At 42.1% G+C, this 22,025-nt stretch overlaps 1 protein-coding gene across 7 annotated transcripts in view; it reads right to left on the minus strand.

The window, feature by feature from the left end:
• Positions 1-776: 776 nt before the first annotated feature.
• The window catches only part of LOC110529999 (abl interactor 1), a 52,999-nt gene continuing 31,750 nt past the window's right edge, over positions 777-22,025 (minus strand). For 6 of the 7 annotated variants that reach the window (XM_036985543.2, XM_090181853.1, XM_090181851.1 and 3 more), the window contains 5 exons: positions 21,113-21,213; positions 19,984-20,193; positions 13,647-13,733; positions 8,985-9,173; positions 8,170-8,581 (listed from right to left, as the gene is read on the minus strand). In XM_036985543.2, the coding sequence (XP_036841438.1) occupies positions 8,406-8,581; positions 8,985-9,173; positions 13,647-13,733; positions 19,984-20,193; positions 21,113-21,213 (763 nt within the window). In that variant the 3' untranslated portion in view covers positions 8,170-8,405. Of the gene's footprint in view, positions 8,582-8,984; positions 9,174-13,646; positions 13,734-19,983; positions 20,194-21,112; positions 21,214-22,025 lie in introns of all 7 variants that reach the window. The other variant, XM_036985541.2, reaches the window with a different exon arrangement.

The following is a 22,025-nucleotide window of genomic DNA, read 5'->3' on the forward strand; positions in this document are numbered from 1 at the left end:
AGTAAAGGGGCTGAATAATTTTGCACGCCCAATTTTTCAGTTTTTGATTTGTTAAAAAAGTTTGAAATATCCAATAAATGTCGTTCCACTTCATGATTGTGTCCCACTTGTTGTTGATTCTTCACAAAAAAATACAGTTTTATATCTTTATGTTTGAAGCCTGAAATGTGGCAAAAGGTCGCAAAGTTCAAGGGGGCCGAATACTTTCGCAAGGCACTGTATAGTCTTGTTGAGCAGCTAATAAGTAGAATCAGGTGTGTTAAATTAGTGTTGGACTAAAATCCCACAGGATGGTAGATCTCCAGGAAGAGGGTTGGGCAGCCCTGGTGTAAATCTATGGAAGGGGGTGAGAACCATGAGCCTCCTAGGTTTTGTATTGAAGTCAATGTATCCAGAGGACAGAAGCTAGCTGTCCTCCGGCTACAACATGGTGCTACCCTACATAGTGCTGTTGAGGCTACTGTAGACCTTCATTGCAAAACATTGTGTGTTTTAATCAATTGTTTGGTGATGTGAATATAGTATATTTTTTATCTAAAAAGGATAACTTTTTTAATGTTTTACTATTTTTATGAAATTCACTGAGCATGGTTCTCCCCGTCCTCCTCTGAAAAGCCTCCACTGTGTGTGTGTGTGTGTGTGTGTGTGTGTGTGGCTTTATGGGAAGTATTATCTGGTGTTAATTTGTTTGGCAAAAAGCCATAGAAAGCCATTGGATTTCCAATGCTGTTCTTTAACTGTCCCAAGGAGAAATCCCCCACCAAAGACCAGCTTCATTTGTTGTTTCGGCGAGCTGTTTATTACAAAAGGACTGTACATACATTTCAATTAACACATTATATATACAAACCAAGAGGAAAAAAAAAAAATCAGATTATGTTCCCATGAACATTTAAGTTACAGATCATCACTTTTTCCACATTTCATATAAGAAAACAGACATAAAATCAAGATGCCTTGAGCCCTGGTGCTCTGAAATGTTTTAGGCTTTTAGTGGTAAACATACATGCAATGTTCTGCTGCATGTGAGTGGTTGTCTCATATATTTCTAGGAAAATATAAATAAATAAAAACACACACCGCTACTTAACCATGTACAGCAGTCTCAGACAAAGTATTTCAAAACAACAAAATGGAATGCTAAAAATGCTTAGGTAGGGAAAGTAGTTTTTTCTCTCACAAAAATGACCAAAAATGATGGAAGAGTTAAAAGTACAGTCAATAACTGGATGTAGTGGCAAATTATTATTCTCAGTAAAAGAATGTATGCATACATTGACGTTGAATACTGTTTGTGTTGAAGATTTTCTCCCCAATTTCATGGTATCCAATTGGTAATTACAGTCTTGTCTCATCGAGCCAAAAAGCCAAACAAACGTCTGTACAAAGCAATGCTCCGAACGAAAACGGATTTTGTCATGTCTGAGTCTTTAATTAATAAAAAAAAGCCACAATAACAGAGTATACTATATTTGGAACCAGGGGACGACAGGTCTCTCTCTCTCTGCTTTCTCTTTCTCTCTTACTTTCATTCTCTCTCTCTCTCTCTCCTCCACTGTCTCTCACTCTAGTTATTTTTCATTCTTTCTCTCTCACACACACGTTCCCTCTCTTTCTCTCTCTCTTTATCCCTTTCTCTCTCTCTCCCTCCCATTCTCTTTCTCTAGGTCGAGAGCTGTGCGTCCTCTGAAAAAACCAGACCAAGCCGCACTGCTTCTTGACACAATGTCCACTTAACCCGGAAGCCAGCCACGACAATGTGTCAGAGGAAACACTGCACCTGGCGACCGTGTACTGCGCTCGGCCCCCAACAGGAGTTGCAAGTGCGCGATGGGACAAGGACATCCCTGCCGGCCAAACTCTCCCCTAACCTGGACGACTCTGGGCCAATAGTGAGCCGCCCCATGGGTCTCCCTGTCGTGGCCGGCTGTGACAGACCCTGGACTCAAACCCAGAATCTCTAGTGGCACAGCTAGCACTGCAATGCAGTGCCTTAGACCACTGCGCCACTCGGGAGGCCGCACGTGGCCAGCTTTAACTTAACTTTGTCTGTGCGTCATAACGCCTACTCCAAGTGGTCACAACCTATTGTCATAACCGTAACATCACTGATGGCTCATGAAAAATAAACCTCAAATGACAGGATGTAAGGCCATCCAACTACAAGCAACCTACATATTTGCATGGAAGTATTTAGTTATAATGTCATTATGTCATGTTTACAATAAAGTTGTGTAGGCATTACTATGCACTGAAAATGTGTGTGGAATATTAGTTCATCATAACTGTGTGGCACAAATGTGTCTGCATCTTTTAAATACAATCAATGTAGTACATTTGAGTCCACAATGCACTGCTGAATTGCCTACATTCATTGTGATAGAAATGATAGAGCAAGGTTACACTCAAGATTGAATGTTTACCACTGTTACAAATCACTCTGTTCTGCTCAATAAGTAGGCTAGTAGCCTACACCATTTTTTTTGACAGTCTTGCGTCCTTGTTTTGAGGTTGTGTTGATGATGGTTATCAAGTACCAAAGATAAGCACCTAACCAGAGCCCACTGTCAAAGCCAGGTTGATATAACTAACAACGATAATGCAACGTTTGGATAGCCAGAACGCAATCAAACGTGTGTTGCAATCAAAGCCATGTGATTGATGTCATATAAAAAGCCATTGAGAACTAATCAGTGCAGACATTCCAACACAATGGAACCATGATGGAGTAGAACGTACAATAATCAGTTTCTTCACGTTTTGCTACAGTAGCCTGACAGCATAAAATAAGAAGATATCATTTTAAAAAATTACATGAAAAAAACGACATTAAAAAAACGTAATATCAAGTGACAATTGGCTAAACTGAGGGTAGAAATGGCACTAAAAGTGAAAAATCAAAGAAAACCCCACCAATGACTAAATAAGAGCGAGTAACATCATCCCTGCCTGGCACAACTTTGCATGCCATTGACCCCTCAAAAGACAGATGGCAAATCACAGGTAAAACACTACTGACACACAAACTGGCAGCTTCTCACATTACAGTATATATATACATATACAGTGCATTTGGAAAGTATTCAGACCCTTTGACTTTTGCCATATTTTGTTACGATACAGCCTTATTCTAAAATTGATTTTTTTTAAATTATCATCTGATCAATCTACACACAATACCGCATAATGACAAACTGAAAACAGTCATTTTTTTTGCAAATGTATTACAAATAAAAAACAGAAATACCTTATTTACATAAATATTCAGACCCTTTGCTATGAGACTTGAAATTGAGCTCAGGTGCATCCTGTTCCCAATGATCATCCTTGAGATGTTTGCACAACTTGATTGGAGTCCACCTGTGTTAACTTCAATTGATTGGACATGATTTAGAAAGGCACACACCTGTCTAGATAAAGATCCCACAGTTGACAGTGCATGGCCATGAGGAATTGTCCGTAGAGCTCAGATACATGACTGTGTCGAGGCACAGATCTGGTGAAGGGTACCAAAACATTTCTGCAGTATTGAAGGTCCCCAAGAACACAGTGGCCTCCATCATTCTTAAATGGAAGAAGTTTGGAACCACCAAGACTCTTCCTAGAGCTGGCCGCCCAGCCAAACTGAGCAATCGGGGGAGAAGGGGCCTTGGTCAGGGTGGTCCTGTACGGACTCCGGAGAGGCGAAGGACGAGAGCCATCCGTCCTCCGAAACACGACCCTGCCAAGCCACACTGCTTCTTAAAACACTTCTCGCTTAATCCGGAAGCCAGCCGCACCAATGAGTCGGAGGAAACACTGTCCAACTGGCAACCATGTCAGCGTGCATGTGCCTGGCCCGCCACAGGAGTTGCTAGAGCGCGATGGGACAAGGACAACCCGGATGGCTAAACCCTCCCCTAACCCATTTGATGTTGGGCTAATTGTGCGCCGCCTCATGGAACTCTAGGTCAAATCAAATGTTATTAGTCACATGCGCCGAATACAACTGGTGTAGACCTTACAATGAAATGCTTACTTACGAGCCCCTAACCGACAGTGCAGTTTCAAAAAATATGAATAAGGGTAAGAGATAAAAGTGAAGTAATTAAAGAGGAGCAGTAGAAAATAACAATATAAACAGGTGGGTGCCGGTACAGAGTCAATGTGCGGGGCACCGGTTGAGGTAGTATGTACGTAGAGTTAATTAAAGTGACTATGCATAGATGACAACAGAGAGTGTGTTAGTGGTGTGGAGAGGGGAGGGGGGCAATGTGAATAGTCTGGGTAGCCATTTGACTAGATGTTCAGGAGTCTTATGGCTTGAGGGCAGAAGCTGTTTAGAAGCCTCTTTGGCCTAGACTTGGCGCTCCGGTACCGCTTGCCGTGTGGTAGCAGAGAGAACAGTCTATGACTAGGGTGGCTGGAGTCTTTGACAAATTTCAGGGCCTTACTCTGACACCACCTGGTATAGAGGTCCTGGATGGCAGGAAGCTTGGCCCCAGTGATGTACTGGGCCTATCACACTACTCCCTGTAGTGCCTTGCGGTCGGAGGCCAAACAGTTGCCATACCAGGCAGTAGTGCAACCAATCAGGATGCTCTCGATGGTGCAGCTGTAGAACTTTTGGAAGATCTGAGGACCCATGCCAAATCTTTTCAGTCTCCTGAGGGGGAATAGGTTTTGTCGTGCCCGCTTCACAACTCTCATGGTGTGCTTGGACTATGTTAGTTTGTTGGTGACGTGGACACCAAGGAACTTGGAGCTCTCAACCTGCTCCACTGCAGCCCCGTCGATGAGAATGGGGGCATGCTCAGTCCTCTTTTTCTAGTGGTCCACAATCATCTCCTTTGTCTTGATCACGTTGAGAGAGAGGCTGTTGTCCTGGCACCACACGGCCAGGTCTCTGATCTCATCCCTATAGGCTGTCTCATTGTTGTCGTTGATCAGGCTTACCACTGTTATGTCATCTGCAAATTTAATGATGGTGTTGGAGTCATGCCTGGCCATGCAGTCATGAGTGAACAGGGAGTACACAAGGGGGCTGAGCACGCACCCCTGAGGGGCCCCTGTGTTGAGGATCAGCGTGGTGGATGTGTTGTTACATACCCTTACCACCTGGGGGCGGTCTGTCAGTAAGTCCAGGATCCAGTTGCAGAGGGTGGCGTTTAGTCCCAGGGTCCTTAGCTTAGTGATGAGCTTTGAGGGCACTATGGTGTTGAATGCTGAGCTGTAGTCAATGAATAGCATTCTTACATAGGTGTTCCTTTTGTCCATGTGGGAATGGGCAGTGTGGAATGCCCATTCCAGTGTGGAATGCATCATCTGTGGATCTGTTTGGGTGGTATACAAATTGGCGTGGGTCTAGGGCTTCTGGGATGATGGTGTTGATGTGAGCCATGACCAGCCTTTCAAAGCACTTCATGGCTACAGACGTGAGTGATGGGTCGGTAGTCATTTAGGCAGGTTACCTTAGTGTTTTGGGGCACAGGCACTATGTTGGTCTGCTTAAAACATGTTGGTATTACAGACTTGGACCGGGAGAGGTTGAAAATATCAGCGAAGACACTTGCTAGTTGGTCAGTGCATGCTCGCAGTACACGTCCTGGTAATCCGTCTGGCCCTGCAGCCTTGTGAATGTTGACCTGTCTAAAGGTCTTACTCACATCGGCTGCAGAGTGTGATTACATAGTCTTCCAGTACAGCTGGTGCTCTCATGCATGTGAGTATAGAAGTAGTTAAGCTCGTCCAGTAGGCTCTTGTCTCTGAGCAGCTCTCGGATGTGCTTCCCTTTGTAGTCTAATGGTTTGCACGCCCTGTCACATCCGACGAGCGTCAGAGCCGGTGTAGTATGACTCGGTCTTAGTCCTGTATTGATGCTTGCCTGTTTGATGGTTCGTTGGAGAGTATAGCGGGATTTCTTATAAGCTTCCGGGTTAAGAGTCCCGCGCCTTGAAAGCGGCAGCTCTAGCCTTTAGCTCAGTGCAGATGCAGCCTGTAATCCATGGTTTTTGGTTGGGGTATGTATGTACGGTCACTGTGGGGACGACGTCATCGATGCACTTATTGATGAAGCCAATGACAGATGTGGTGTACTCCTCAATGCCATTGGAGGAATCCTGGAACATATTCCAGTCTGTGCAAGCAAAACAGTCCTGTAGCTTAGCATCTGCTTCATCTGACCACTTTTTTTATTGATCAAGTCACTGGTGCTTCCTGCTTACATTTTTGCTTGAAAGGAGGAATCAGGAGGATAGAATTATGGTCAGATTTGCCAAATGGAGGGTGAGGGAGAACTTTGTATGCGTCTCTGTGTGTGGAGTATAGGTGGTCCAAAGTTATTTTCCCTCTGGTTGCACATTTAACATGTTGATAGAAATGAGGAAAAACCGATTTAAGTTTCCCTGCATTAAAGTCCCCGGCTACTAGGAGCGCCGCCTCTGGGTGAGCGTTTTCTTGTTTGCTTTTGGCGGAATACAGCTCATTCAATGCTATCTTGGCGTCAGTCTCTGACTGTGGTGGTATGTAACAGCTATAAAGAATATAGATGAAAACTCTCTCGGTAGGTAATGTGGTCTGCAGCTTATCATGAGAAACTCTACCTCAGGCGAGCAATAGCTTGAGACTTCCTTAGATTTTGTGCACCAGCTGTAAAATACATAGACCGCCGCCCCTTATCTTACCACACGCCTCTGTTCTATCCTGTATGTTGATATTGTCGTCGTTCAGCCACGACTCCTTGAAGCATAAGATGTTACAGTTTTTAAAGTCTGGTTGGCAGTTTAATCTTCCCAATAACTCGTCAATTTTACTGTCCAAAGATAGCATGTTTGCAAGCAGAATTGAGGGGAGTGGGGGTTTATTCAATCGTCTCCTACTCCTCAGAAAGCAGCCCGCCCTCCGGCCTCCCTTTCTCAGCCTCCGCATCACGCAGATCACTGGGGTCGGGGCCTGTTTCCGAGGGAGCCGTATATCCTCTGCCTCGGGCTTGTCAGAGTCGTGAAAGAAGAAAAAGGAGTCTGCTAGTCCGTGGTGAGTAATCGCAGTCCTGATGTCTAGAAGTTATTTTCGGTTATAAGAAACGGTAGCGGCAACATTATGTACAAAAATAGTTTAAAAAACTTTATCACAAACAACGCAGATAAACAAACAAAAAGCACAATTGGTTGTGGGCAGGTAAAACGTCTGCCTTCTGCTCCGGCGCCATTTTATAAAGACACGGCCCGGGATCGAACTCGGTTCTGTAGTGACACCTCTTGAGAGGATCTGCAGAGAAGAATGGGAGAACTCCCCAAATACAGCTGTGCCAAGCTTGTAGCGTCATACCCAAGAAGACTCGAGGCTGCAAATGCTGCCAAAGGTACATTAATAAAGTCTTGAGTAATGGGTCTGAATACTTATGTAAATGTGATATTTAAGTTGTTGTTTTTTTCTAAATGAGCAAAAATGTATAAAACCTGTTTTTGCTTTGTCATTATGGAGTATTGTGTGTAGATTGATGAGGAAAAAAATCCATTAATCAATTTTAGAAAATGGCTATAACCTAACAAAATGTGGAAAAAGTCAAGGGGTCTAAATACTTTCCGAATGCACTGTATATATACAGTACAAGTAAAAAATTTGGACACACCTACTCATTCAAGGTTTTTTCTTTATTTTACTATTTTCTACATTGTAGAATAATAGCGAAGACATCAAAACTATGAAATAACACTTATGGAATCATGTAGCAACCAAAAAAGTGTTGAACAAATCAAACATATTTTATATTTGAGATTCTTCAAAGTAGCCACCCTTTGCCTTGATGACAGCTTTGCACACGCTTGGCATTCTCTCAACCAGCTTCACCTGGAACTTTTATTTTTGGTTACTGCATGATTCAATATGTGTTATTTCATAGTTTTGATGTCTTCACTATTATTCTACAATGTAGAAAATAGTAAAACCCTTGAATGAGTAGGTGTGTCCAAACTTTTGACTGGTACTGTAAACAAAACTAAATAAATTCACCAGAAATAAGCAAATTAATGTTCATATCTTTTAGCATTCAAAACTCCTATTCCCTATCCCTTGGCCCACCTCCCCAACCCACCCCTCCCTCCAACATGTAGCATAGTAAATTGAATATTTTGCTTGTTTTGTAACATTGCAATTTGGACACGGACAAAAACAAACATTCGGTCACTCATGTCGCAATGCACTTCATTACGTTTGTTTGTTTGTTTGTTTATTCTTTCTTTTGTTTTCTGTAAAAGTAAGATTGACGTTTTTCTGTGTGGATAAGAGATGGGGGGCTTTCAGGACAATTTGACCGTGCAAAACAAATGCCAAAATCTTACTAAAAGCTACCTTATCGTTTCAAATACTAAACTCAGCACGTTTTTTTGTAACATCTTGCCGTTTTTGCACTGTCAAAATGTCCGCCCTTAGTCTGCATAGTGCATGATGGACTCTACGTAGTTGCCGGGGAAGAGGCCAGTGACGCCGTTGCAGACGCCCTCGTACCAGCCGTCGTCGTTCTTCTTGATGATGTAGATGATGGAGCCCTCCATGAAGGACAGTTCGTCCTCCTTGTCCTTGGAGTAGTCATAAATGGCCACCACTGTAAAAAACATTTGAATGATTTATTTAACCGGGTAAATTATTGAGAACAGATTCTCTTTTACAATAACGACCTGACCATAGACCGAACAGAGTGAGGGGGAACAGCTGATGGGAATAGGGCTGTACGTGAAATAATTACTTAAAGAGATACAGCACTATAATATAGTATAGTATAATATAGTAGGCCTACACCCAAGAGTGACAATTTGTGGGTGTATCTGTACTGTAACTGTCCTATACTACTTAATTGGTCCTTTGGATTTGGATAAGTATGATACTTTGTCTCCACAGACATTTGTTTTGCACCGTTTAAAACAAGCTTATAACAGCATGTAAATCATGCTCAAACTGATATCAGTGTATGACGTCACTAAAGTTCCGGGGGTACCAGTCAAACTCACCCTTCTCTACGTAGGACTTGGGGGCCCAGTGGGGGTCTTCGTCAGCATAAGGGTCATTGTAGTGCACCACGGCCGCCTCCTCATCCCCCTGGTAGTCCACTGGTGGGGGCGGGGGAGGGGGCGAGGGCTCCTCAAACATGACAACGTCCTCGGGAGGGGGCGGTGGAAGGGGGTCCGGGCTGTCTGTTACTGAACAGGAGGGGAGAGGAAAATACATTTGACATTATGGAAGCACAATTTCATAGTGTCTGTTATATGTCTGTAATAGTAATTATATTTATTTGTGTAATATCAATAGCGCTCGCTAGCTTGTAGTGCTAAAAAAAACGGAAATGAGTGACCTCTGATTCGTTCAGCCATTCCTATGGGGAAAGAATAGGGTTTTGGGATAAACGTTGAAAATAAGGTCTGAACTTAACACAGCCTTGGCAGATCTTATACGTTTTGTTCTATGAGATAATACCAGTCAGTTAACATTACCTTTATGCTTTGTTCTTTGTTTAACTACATAAATGCTTACAAATTCACAAAAAAGTGACGTTAGCTGATGAAGATGATCTCATAGAACAAAACGTATGAGATCTCCTAAGCCTGTGTTTATCACACATACCTTATTTTCGGCATATATCCAAAAACCCTATCAAAAACACCACTCATTTCCCCATAGGCTTTGTCCAACGAATCATGGCGGAGTTAGTCCCTACAAAAAGATGCCATTATAATTTCTCTATACTATGGCCTGGGGTTTCACCTGACCATGTGACCTGACCAGGAAAAACTCCTAAATATATATACTGTAGCATAAACAGGAACAACTGTTTAAGTTTATTTCCAAAATGCTATCTCCACACATTTGTCATATTTGTGTTTTTTCGTCAGAAATTATTTCTTATGGGTACCTTAATGTATGTGTAAAATATGACTGTTCTCTGATTTTTAATTAATTAGTTTTTTTTGCTAAACGCTACATATCCATTGTTTCAGCTTGAATGCAATGTTTGTATCCTGTACATTTTACTGTGATATGTGGTTGTCTCACCTAGCTATTTTAAGATGAACACACTTACTGTAAGTCACTGGATAAGAGCATCTGCCTAATAACTAAAATGTCAAATGTAAATGTTTTACATACAGATCTCATATTGCTGTATTGAATTATAATTCTTTACAAATAATTATATTGATGTCACAAATATATCATTTGTAGATTTCTTAATTAAAAATGAAGTTATTTGCTACATTTGACTGTGTAAAAGCTAGCAGTACTACTTATTTCTCTGACAGTGAGGCAGATATATAGCATTTGGCAAAAAAACAAGCTAATTTGTCTCTCTGAAATGAAACCATCAAGTGATAGATTTGAAACAAATGTCTGTCTGTCACAACCCCATGCCATGATGAAATAGTGAAAAAACACACCAATCTCTTTCATGGTTTCTTTAAACAATAAAAGCTAATTATAACATTTCTGAAATGGTCTTAGCTCCGCCACTCCAAACTGAACAAATAACTTAAATCTGCCCCTACCAGTGTGTTGCTCCGTAACATCATACAAACAAAACATGAATTCATATACAGGGAGTGTACAAAACATTAGGAACAGCTGTTCTTTCCATGACAGACTGACCAAGTGAATCCAGGTGAAAGCTATGATCCCTTATTGATGCCAACTGTTAAATACCACTTAAATCAGTGTAGATGAAGGGGAGGAGACAGGTTAAAGAATGACTTTTAAGCCTTGAGACAATTAAGAAAATATTTAAGTGCCTTTGAACGGGGTATGGTAGCAGGTGCCAGGCACAGTCAAGAACTGCAACACTGCTGGGTTTTTTACTCTCAACAGTTTCCAGTGTATCAAGAATGGTCCACCACCAGCACTGGAGTCAACATGGGCCAGCATTCCTGTGGAACGCTTTCGACACCTTGTAGAGTCCATGACCCGACGAATTGAGACTATTCTGAGGGCAAAAGTGGGTGCAACTCAATATTAGGAAGGTATTCCTAATGTTTTGTACACTCAGTCTATATTACATTCTATTCTACCAGTATTCTATTCCATTATATTATATTCTACCTGTATTCTATTCTACCGCAATTGTATTCTATTCTACCAATATTCCTGTCTATTCTATTCAATTACATTCTATGCCATGCATGAGCCTGATCTTTCAGACGTGTGATGACCTATACTGGCCAGCAGATAGCATGACAGAACAGTGTCTTCTCTTATTATATTATTATACCATGCATTCGGAAAGTATTCAGATCTCTTGACTTTTTCCACATATTGTTACGTTACAGCCTTATTCTGAAATTGATGAAATCATTTTTTCCCCCCCTCATCAATATACACACAATGCCCCATAATGACAAAGGAAAAACAAATATTTGCAAATGTATTACAAATAAAAAAATGAAATATCACATTTACATAAGTATTCAGACCCTTTACTCAGTACTTTGTTGAAGCACCTTTGGCAGCAATTACAGCCTCAATTCTTCTTGGGTATGATGCTACAAGCTCGGCACACCTGTATTTGGGGAGTTTCTCCCATTCTTCTCTGCAGATCCTCTCAAGCTCTGTCAGGCTGGATGGGGAGCGTCGCTGCACAGCTATTTTCAGGTCTCTCCTGAGATGTTCAATCGGGTTCAAGTCCGGGCTCTGGCTGGAGGAGGACATTCAGAGACTTGTCCCGAAGCCACTCCAGCATTGTCTTGGCTGTGTGCTTAGTGTCGTTGTCTTGTTGGAAGGTGAACCTTCGCCCCAGTCTGAGGTCCTGCGCATTTTCATCAAGGATCTCTCTGTACTTTGCTCTGTTCATCTTTCCCTCAATCCTAACTAGTCTCCCAGTTCCTGCCGCTGAAAAACATACCCACAACATGATGCTGCCCCCACTATGCTTCACCGTAGGGATCGTGCCATGTTTCCTCCAGACGTGATGCTTGGCACTCAGGCCAAAGAGTTCAATCTTAGTTTCATCAGACCAGAGAATCTTGTTTCTCATGGTCTGAGAGTTCTTTAGGTGCCTTTTGGCAAACTCCAAGTGGGCTGTCATGTGCCTTTTACTGAAAGGCCTGATTGGTGGAGGGCTGCAGAGATGGTTGTCCTTCTGGAAGGTTCTCAAATCTTCACAGAGGAACTCTAGAGCTCTGTCAGAGTGACCATCGAGTTCTTGGTCACCTCCCTGACCAAGGCCCTTCTCTCCCAATTGCTCAGTTTGGCCAGGCGGCCAGCACTAGGAAGAGTCTTGGTGGTTCCAAACTTTCTCCATTTAAGAATGATGGGGCCACTGTGTTCTTGGGGACCTTCAATTCAGCAGACATGTTTCGGTACCCTTCCCCAGATCTGTGCCTTGATACAATCCTGTATCTGAGCTCTACGGAAAATTACTTCAACCTCAAGGCTTAGTTGTTGCTCTGACGTGCACTGACAACTGCAGGACCTTATAGACAGGTGTGTGCCTTTCCAAATCATGTCCAATCATGAATTTACCACAGGTGGACTTCAATCAAGTTGTAGATACATCTCAAGGATGATCAATGGAAACAGGATGTACCTGAGCTCAATTTCGAGTCTCATAGTAAAGGGTCTGAATACTTATGCAAAGAGGGTATGTCTGTTTTTTATTTTTAATACATTTGCAAAAATGTCTAAAAACCTGTATTCGTCATTATGGGGTATTGTGTGTAGATTGATGAGAATGGTTATTTAATCCATTTTAGAATAAGGCTGTCACGTAACCAAATGTGGAAAAAGTAAAAGGTTCTGAATACTTTCCGAATCCACTGTATGCATAAAACAGACGCAGTAGTTCAGATATGGCTAGTAGGGTTTCTTGAGGTGAAATGCAAATGCAAAATAAGGAAAGTAAGGATCAAACTGTCATTTGAAAGCTGGATTAACGACTAAAGTCACCTGGACAAGGAAACAGCTGCTGTGTACAGTAGGGATGTTGGAGGATCCCTGAGACGTGCCCTGTCTGATTAAAACCGTGTTTGACTTGGCTGACACTATGCGGTTTTCCAAACGTTAAGTCACGTGTCTTCCGTGGACAAAGGTAGAACCATATAACTCTCACCACTGTCTCTCAGTGACCATGGCAACAGACAAAACATTGGAGGGGTGTGTCTAAAGGCAGTAGCCAGCGTACGAGAAAGGCATGACAGACACAGCATAAAAGAGCACTAATAGGCGACAGTGTGAAATGTAAGGCTGAGGGAGAGGTGCTGTTACCTGTGTGTGCGTTGGTTCTTCTATCCTTTTGGAGAACTAAAAATCGCCAAATGTCCCCACAAGGATAGAAAAACAAGGAACATTCTCTCTCGTGGAGACATTTCTCACGTCCCCATGAGGACAAAGGCTATTTTAAGCTCAGGGGTTAGGGGTTAAAATGACGGTTAGGTTTAGTTTTCGGGTTTGGTTAGGGGTGTGGTAAAGGTTAGGTTTAGTTTTCGGGTTTGGTTAGGGGTATGGTAAGGGTTAGGTTTAGGGAAAATCGGATTTTAAATGGAAATAATTTGTAGGTCCCAACGGGGATAGAAGAACATAACGTGTGTGTGTGTGTGTGTGTGTGTGTGTGTGTGTGTGTGTGTGTGTGTGTGTGTGTGTGTGTGTGTGTGTGTGTGTGTGTGTGTTTGATTGTGTGCGTGTGTGTTACTTACTGGTCTCCTGTACTCTGGCCACAAAGCCCGTCAGAGGAATCTGAGGAGTCAGCTGGACCATAGGAGGGGGAGGAGGAGCCACAGACACTAAATGCAGCAACACAGACAGGCAGACAGATGGACATACCAGAGAGAGGGAAAGAAAGCGAGATAGGGAGATGGAAGGAGAAACACAGGAAAAATATCCTTGTCAGAGAGCAAAACAAGGCAGTAAGAGTGCATACCCACTTAAGAGTAAGAGTATTTTATTCTCTCAATTCAACCACTGGACCTTGTGATTTATCTAAAGGATAGCCAAAGCTTTTATCTCTGATAGTGGCTTGCAATTTACTGATATACAAAGTGCGGTTCTGTAACAAGACAATAAGAAAGCTAAGCGAATAGAAAGGCAGTGTGGGACGCTGTGACTCCATTAGCTCATAGACACCAAAACCTACCCTTCAGGCAAAGCTGGTTGAAATTACGTTTTTACAAGCACAAACTGGTTGAAATGATGTTATTACAACCACAAACTGGTTGAAATGATGTTATTACAACAAACTGGTTGAAATTAGGTTATTTTGATGTTATTTGAACCAGTTTTGCCTACTGGCTATATAAACAAACAACATTCAGCATTGGCAGCATGATATTTCACAGTATACTTACTGTACAGTGTTTATTTGTGTTGTAACAATTTAGTTTCACGAATTATTATTACCAAATGTCCTCGGTTTCTTTGGGATTAATTGAAATGAACACCATGAGGTACCATTTCATACAGAGTAGTCCCCAATGTTATAGGAATTATTTTAAATAAGTGTCAACATTTATTTTGTATTGTGTAATAATACCAACTTCTAGTTTACTGTGCAATAAAATTTAAACAACTACACTGTGCATTTCTGTTCTTCAGTTGAAAAATACACATTTTTTATGACACTCCTTTGTCTTCCGACAGGTTGCATAACTCATATCTTACGTAGACAATGATTATGCCCTTCATTGAATGACCGTCACCCTAACCCCTGTACAGTGTTGTAATGATTGTTCCCACCCAAAGGCATGATGTCATAAAGCAGTGGTTCCCAACATTTTTTGATCAGTGACACACCTTGATGGGCTAAAAAATGATGTGGCACACCAAAATGTTTTCTAATCATGTATTAAGTGTTAATGACCTTCATCTCATCTGATCCATACTGCAAATAATTCATTTTCTGTGACAACCATTTTTTCATAGATTAAATTGGGTGTATTTAAACTATTTTCATAGTTCCTTTGGCCCACTCATGATTGTTCATTTGTGTGTACCCCTTTAAGAGCATCCCGCAAATCTCAGATAGAAAGGAAAACATGTAGCTCTGGTAAAATAGGTCTTACTTTGAACAGAAAGGTCTAGAAACGAGCGGTTTCCTGCATTGTAAAGGTGCATCCACAGGCACAAAGCCAAGCTCCGTTTGTTTCTATGGAAGAGGCTGTGGTACTGCTAAGCTTCAGACTTGCCCGTGTTAATGGTTCTCACAGGCAAAGTAAAATGATCGCCCCTCAACGAAAAAAAAAACAGCTGCAGCGCACCGGGCTTGAAACAACGATACAGATTTGTAACCATGTGTGCCATTCAATCAATGGATTATCTGATTGATTTTCTTTCTACCGGCACTGGTGCCCCCAAGTCAAAATCCCAGGTTCATTCCACAGGTAACATTTATAAGCGAGTGTTATCAAGAATTGGAAAAGTTTTGCGGCACACTGGTTGAAAACCACTGTCATAGAGGGTGACACATCATCATGAGGGTGATTTTCCTCTCTGACTCCCGGGGCATAAATCAGCAGTAATGAAATGGTTGTCTCTCAACTAGTCACGTCTGATTTATTTTCGCCGCCATAGAGCTGCCTTCAGATACATAGATCAGTCACTGTCTCCCCTCTCCAGACTAGTCTACCTCTTATGGGTCAATGTTATGTGTGAGAGCTAACAACGAAACTGTATGCCTTGGTTTTATGTTTGCGACGTTCGTCCTAAATCTCCTCGTCTGACAGCTAATGTTGGCGTGTGTATATGTGTGTCCTGGATTTCCCTTTGTCTGACTGCTAATGTGAGTGTGTGTGGATTTATTTCCTCTTTCTCTTGTACCTGCAATTTCATTATTTTTATTTTACCTTTATGTGTACAGGTTTTTTTCTAATTGAGATAACATCTCTTTTCCAAGAGAGACCTGGTCCAATAGCAGCAGAGGGAACAACGTTTCAGACAAAACAACTTACATACACAAACACAACATTAAACAAAACTATAAACACACATACAGTACAGCAAAAATATTGTACATTAAAAACACAAACGTCTTGACTAAAAACAGCTGGCTTAAAAACAATTACACTCTTCTTCTTCCAGCGAAACTAGATCGTCACATTTTAAAATGTTCATGACAGAATTCCAAGACCATGGAGCTAAGTAACTAAAACTATTTCTACCATGTCCTGTTCTAATTTTTGGTACTGTTAGAAGTAAATCAGAATGGGACCGTAATTGATATTTATTTATTGAACTGACTAAAAAAGAACAGAGATAAAATGGCATTTTACCCAATATGGCCTTATAAATCAGTGTATACCAGTGTTTAAGCCTACGCAAGGTCAATGATGACCAGCCAACAGCGCTGTAGAGATCACAATGATGTGTTAGATGTTTCTGATTTGAAATTAACCTGAGGGCTGTATGATACACTGAATCAAATGCTCTCTGGGTAGTGGCTGAGGCCTGCATATATACACTGCTCAAAAAAATAAAGGGAACACTAAAACAACACAATGTAACTCCAAGTCAATCACACTTCTGTGAAATCAAACTGTCCACTTAGGAAGCAACACTGATTGACAATACATTTCACATGCTGTTGTGCAAATGGAATAGACAACAGGTGGAAATCATAGGCAATTAGCAAGACACCCCCAATAAAGGAGTGGTTCTGCAGGTGGGGACCACAGACCACTTCTCAGTTCCTATGCTTCCTGGCTGATGTTTTGGTCACTTTTGAATCCTGGCGGTGCTTTCACTCTAGTGGTAGCATGAGACGGAGTCTACAACCCACACAAGTGGCTCAGGTAGTGCAGCTCATCCAGGATGGTACATCAATGCGAGCTGTGGCAAGAAGGTTTGCTGTGTCTGTAAACGTAGTGTCCAGAGCATGGAGGCGCTACCAGGAGACAGGCCAGTACATCAGGAGACGTGGAGGAGGCCGTAGGAGGGCAACAACCCAGCAGCAGGACCGCTACCTCCGCCTTTGTGCAAGGAGTAGCAGGAGGAGCACTGCCAGAGCACTGCAAAATGACCTCCAGCAGGCCACAAATGTGCATGTGTCTGCTCAAACGGTCAGAAACAGACTCCATGAGGGTGGTATGAGGGCCGGACGTCCACAGGTGGGGGTTGTGCTTCATTTGCCAGAGAACACCAATATTGGCAAATTCGCCACTGGCGCCCTGTGCTCTTCACAGATTAAAGCAGGTTCACACTGAGCACATGTGACAGACGTGACAGTCTGGAGACGCCGTGGAGAACGTTCTGCTGCCTGCAACATCCTCCAGCATGACCGGTTTGGCGGAGGGTCAGTTATGGTGTGGGGTGGCATTTCTTTGGGGGGCCGCACAGCCCTCCATGTGCTCGCCAGAGGTAGCCTGACTGCCATTAGGTACCGAGATGAGATCCTCAGACCCCTTGTGAGACCATATGCTGGTGCGGTTGGCCCTGGGTTCCTCCTAATGCAAGACAATGCTAGACCTCATGTGGCTGGAGTGTGTCAGCAGTTCCTGCAAGAGGAAGGCATTGCTGCTATGGACTGGCCCGCCCGTTCCCCAGACCTGAATCCAATTGAGCACATCTGGGACATCATGTCTCGCTCCATCCACCAACGCTACGTTGCACCACAGACTGTCCAGGAGTTGGCGGATGCTTTAGTCAAGGTCTGGGAGGAGATCCCTCAGGAGACCATCTGCCACCTCATCAGGAGCATGCCCAGGCGTTGTAGGGAGGTCATACAGGCACGTGGAGGCCACACACACTACTGAGCCTCATTTGGACTTGTTTTAAGGACATGACATCAAAGTTGGATCAGCCTGTAGTGTGGTTTTCCACTTTAATTTTCAGTGTGACTCCAAATCCAGACCTCAATGGGTTGATAAATTTGATTTCCATTGATCATTTTTGTGTGATTTTGTTGTCAGCACATTCAACTATGTAAAGAAAAAAGTATTTAATAAGAATATTTCATTCATTCAGCTCTAGGATGTGTTTTTTTAGTGTTCCCTTTATTTTTTTGAGCAGTGTATATAACATCACTAAAATCTAAAACCGACAGTAATGTACATCGTACCAGCTCCTTCCTGGCCTTGAAAGAAAAACAAGCCTTATGCCGGTAATAAAATCCTATTTTCAGCTTGAGCTTCCTTATCAAGTTCTCCACATGCACAGTGAAGCTCAGCTTATCGTCAACCCACACACCCACATATTTGTACACTTTAACTTGCTCTATAGTATGTCCAGCCAATGTAGCAATGACATGATTTGTAACATGGTTGACATTTGAAAATACCATGCATTTTGTTTTACCCGAATTTAGAATCAGCTTTAAATCATACAGATTCTGTTGTATGATGTTAAATGCTCTTTGGGCATTTTCAAAGGTAAAGATAAACTACTACCACTTGAACAAAGAACAGTATCATCTGCATAAAAATGAACATCCGCTGTTTCAATAAGATCCCCAATGTTGTTGATATACAAAATGAACAACAGTGGGCCCAAAATAGAACCTTGCGGAACACCTGAGCACACCTCTATGGACACAGATTTACAACCATCCGTCATTACACATTGTGTATGATTTGATAGGTAATTTATAAACTAATCTAGAGTATGACCAGTAATTCCACAACATCTTAACCTTTGCACTAACACAGCATGGTCCACGGTGTCAAACGCCTTCGACAAATCAGTAAAAGCAGACACACAAACTTCTTATCAAGAGCACAGTGGATGTCATTTAAAACCTTCAATGTTGCTGAAACAGTGCTGTGGCCAGACCTAAAACCTGATTGCATTCCATTTAAGATGTTGTTTTCTTGGAAGTAGACCTTTAGCTGCCTACTAACTAAGGACTCCAGTACCGTTGACAGTACAGACAATTTTGATATGGGTCGATAGTTGTCAAGTAGCGAAGGATCTCCACCTTTCAGGAAAGGCAGTACAAAAGCAGATTTCCATAACTTGGGGATTCCCTTAACATTAAAAAGAGGCGGGGGTCTAGTTCATCAGGGCCAGGGGATTTTTTTAAATCAATTTCTTTCAGGGCTTTACACACTTCTGAAACAGAGAAGGATGAAAAGGAGAACCTGGTGAAGGAGTGCACAGGGATGTCATGTAAATTCATAGGGGGCTCAATTATACCATTGACCTTTTCAAATAAACTGCCTGCATCTAAAAAATGCGTATTCAAGGCTTTCAGAATGGAGGTTCTCTCAGTTACAATCTGTGTATCGACCAACAATTGTTTGGGAAGCTGTGTATCTTTTTTGCACTCCAAACCCTTCACTACTTGCCAAAATGTGGATGGATTATTTACATTTTGTGAAGTAGATTTCAGGTAGTGGTCTGCTTTCAATTTATGGATCATAGCTACACCCATATTTAGAAGATGTTTAAAAGCCTTCCAATCATCTGGCAAACCAGTTGCTTTAGCCCACATAGCATTTCGTTCCCTTATGATTTTTGTAAATTCCTTAGTAAACCAAGTGTTCTCTTTGCCCTTAATCCTGAATCTTTTAAAAGGGGCATGACTATTGCATACATCCTAGAATGCGTTGTGGAAGTAAGAAAAGGCTAGTTCAACACCAGGGATTCATTCCATTCTATTCCATTCAATGCTAGATACATCATGTAAAAAACCTTGAATATCAAACCGCTTCCAGTTCTTTTCGTAATAACACGTGGAGATTTCTTAGGAATGTTACCATCTCTCACACAGGCAATAGCACAGTGATCACTTATGTCATTTGCAAAAATACCAGAAGCATTAAAATGATGGAGAGTATTGTTAAGATCAAATCAATCAAAGAGGATTTCAGAGGATATTTTATGTTCAACCTAGTTACACTGTTTGACAATCTGTAGGCTAATTAAAGTGAGCTACCTCAAACTGACTCCTATCCAGGACACACTGAGTCGACGGTCTATTGATGTTGCTCTTTGGTCGGTTACAAACATTCAACCATAATCCAACTACGGTCTATTCTTTCTTCTTTGGTTGAACATAACATTACTTCAACCATAATCCAACAAAAATTCTTCCCGTGGTCTTACCTAAGTTCTGGGGGTATGCGGGTCCCCCGTTGAGGTGGGGCTGCTGGGACATGGAGAAATGGGAGCTGCCGGAGGGCGCCCGGCGGTAGGTACCTGTGGCCGACACCATGGAGGCTGAGGTGGCGGTGGAGTTGTGGCGGGAGACCTGCCTCGAGATGGTGCCAAACTGGGACATGGGGATGGGACCCAGGCCTGGGCCCTGGGGTACTGCTGCGGTCATTGTTGAGGTGGGGAGAGAGGTACGGAGAGTGAGAGAGTTAGTGAATTCACTGAAGTTGGCCCGGTCTTAACTGCACTTATTTAATGTGTGGTTGGATGGAAGTGACTCAGCTGTGGCTGGTGTACAACAACCAACCAGACAGAAAAAAAGAGTTCCATGAGAAGATATACTGTGCTGCCAAAATATCATCAAAATATGCATATGAATCTAGATCTAAATGGACAGCTGAATTGTATGGAAAACTGATGCATAATATGAGGCTAAAACAAACAGACAAACACCATTGTTTGCCAAAAGAGATGCCCAATTGACAGAACAAATAGGCAGCTAAGCGTATGAATATGAAAAGATTAGCTGACACAATAACCAGACACATGCTAAGTTGAAGACAGGAAAAGGCCTGATAGAAATAGGCGATACTGCTATACTAAAAGAATAAGACTGGTCAAACAGAAAGGACAGCTAAATGCTATGCTAAACAAAATAAGAAGCTAACAGAATGGAAAGCTAAATGCTAAGCTAACAGAGAAGAAAAGGTACCAAAATGGAAGTCTAAATTCTAAGCTAAGGTATCAGAGATCCTATACAGAATGGAAGGCTGAATGCTAAGCTAACAGAAAAGCTAGACAGAAAGGCTAATGCTAAGCTAACAGAATGAAAAGGCTAAAATGCTACACTACCAATAGATTAACAGAGAAGCTAATTTGACAGAACCGACAGCTAATTGCTGAACTAAACAATGCTAACAGAGAAGCAAACAGAATGGAAGGCTGAATGCTAAACTAGGCTAAAAGAGAAGCTAATTCAATGGAATGGACACCTAAATACTAAGCTAGCAAAGAATCTACAATAATAGAATGGCTAGTTAAATGCAAAGCTAATCTAAATGCGATGTATCGCTGGGCTCACCTGGTCCCAGGCTGGGAGGGGAGGGAGTGGGCACAGCCAGAGGAACACTTATGCTGCTGCCGCCGCTGTTCTCTCGCCCGCCACTACCCCCACTGCTGCCACTGCACAGAGAGAGAGAGAGAGAGAGAGAGACGGAGACAGCGAGAGAGAGAGAGAGAGAGAGAGAGAGAGAGAGAGAGAGAGAGAGAGAGATGGTGGGGAAGAAATTGGGATGGGGAAGAGGTAAAGAGAGAGTCATAGAGAGAGAGAATAAAAGAGAAGGATGACAAAAGAAGAGAGAGTGTCAGACAATCTGTAATTATATTGTCAGCATGAGCTCCTATCACAATTCAGCTGTAGAGCATAATGGGCTCTATTTTAACAAACTTAACACAATGGCAAGTCTTAGGCTGGTGGTAGCTCCATAGGTCCGGGGGTGTCTCAGAATTTGTTTAGCTATTTTCCCTGCAGGACTTATGAGCGCAAAAGCTAACGGAGGTGCGAATAGGCTGGGTTATGATGAACACATTTGTTGTAGGTGTGTCGAGGCTTGACTCTACACTGGCCAATCAGAACATGCTCTGTCCCTAAATATGTGGCTTCTTCAAGTTGTGTGTTAATTTTTTTAAATGTATTGCGTTGTCATCAACTTCAATTCTAATGTTAGTCCGTTATAACCTAGTATGATAAATAGCCAACAAAAACAAAATAACAACATTTGGGGCTATCCTATCTTTGCTAAATATGTTGAAAATGTTAACACTCCACATTATTCTAAGTTATTTCATGGCTTGAATATGTAAATATACAGTTGAAGTTGGAAGTTTACATATACCTTCGCCAAATACATTTAAACTCAGATTTTCGTAAAAAATCACCTGTCTTAGGTCAGTTAGGAGCACCACTTTATTTTAACTTCTTTGATATAGGGGGC

The sequence above is a fragment of the Oncorhynchus mykiss genome, chromosome 8 (assembly GCF_057628025.1).
Source record: "Oncorhynchus mykiss isolate SJ-2025 chromosome 8, ASM5762802v1, whole genome shotgun sequence".
Taxonomy (NCBI): Eukaryota; Metazoa; Chordata; class Actinopteri; order Salmoniformes; family Salmonidae; genus Oncorhynchus; species Oncorhynchus mykiss.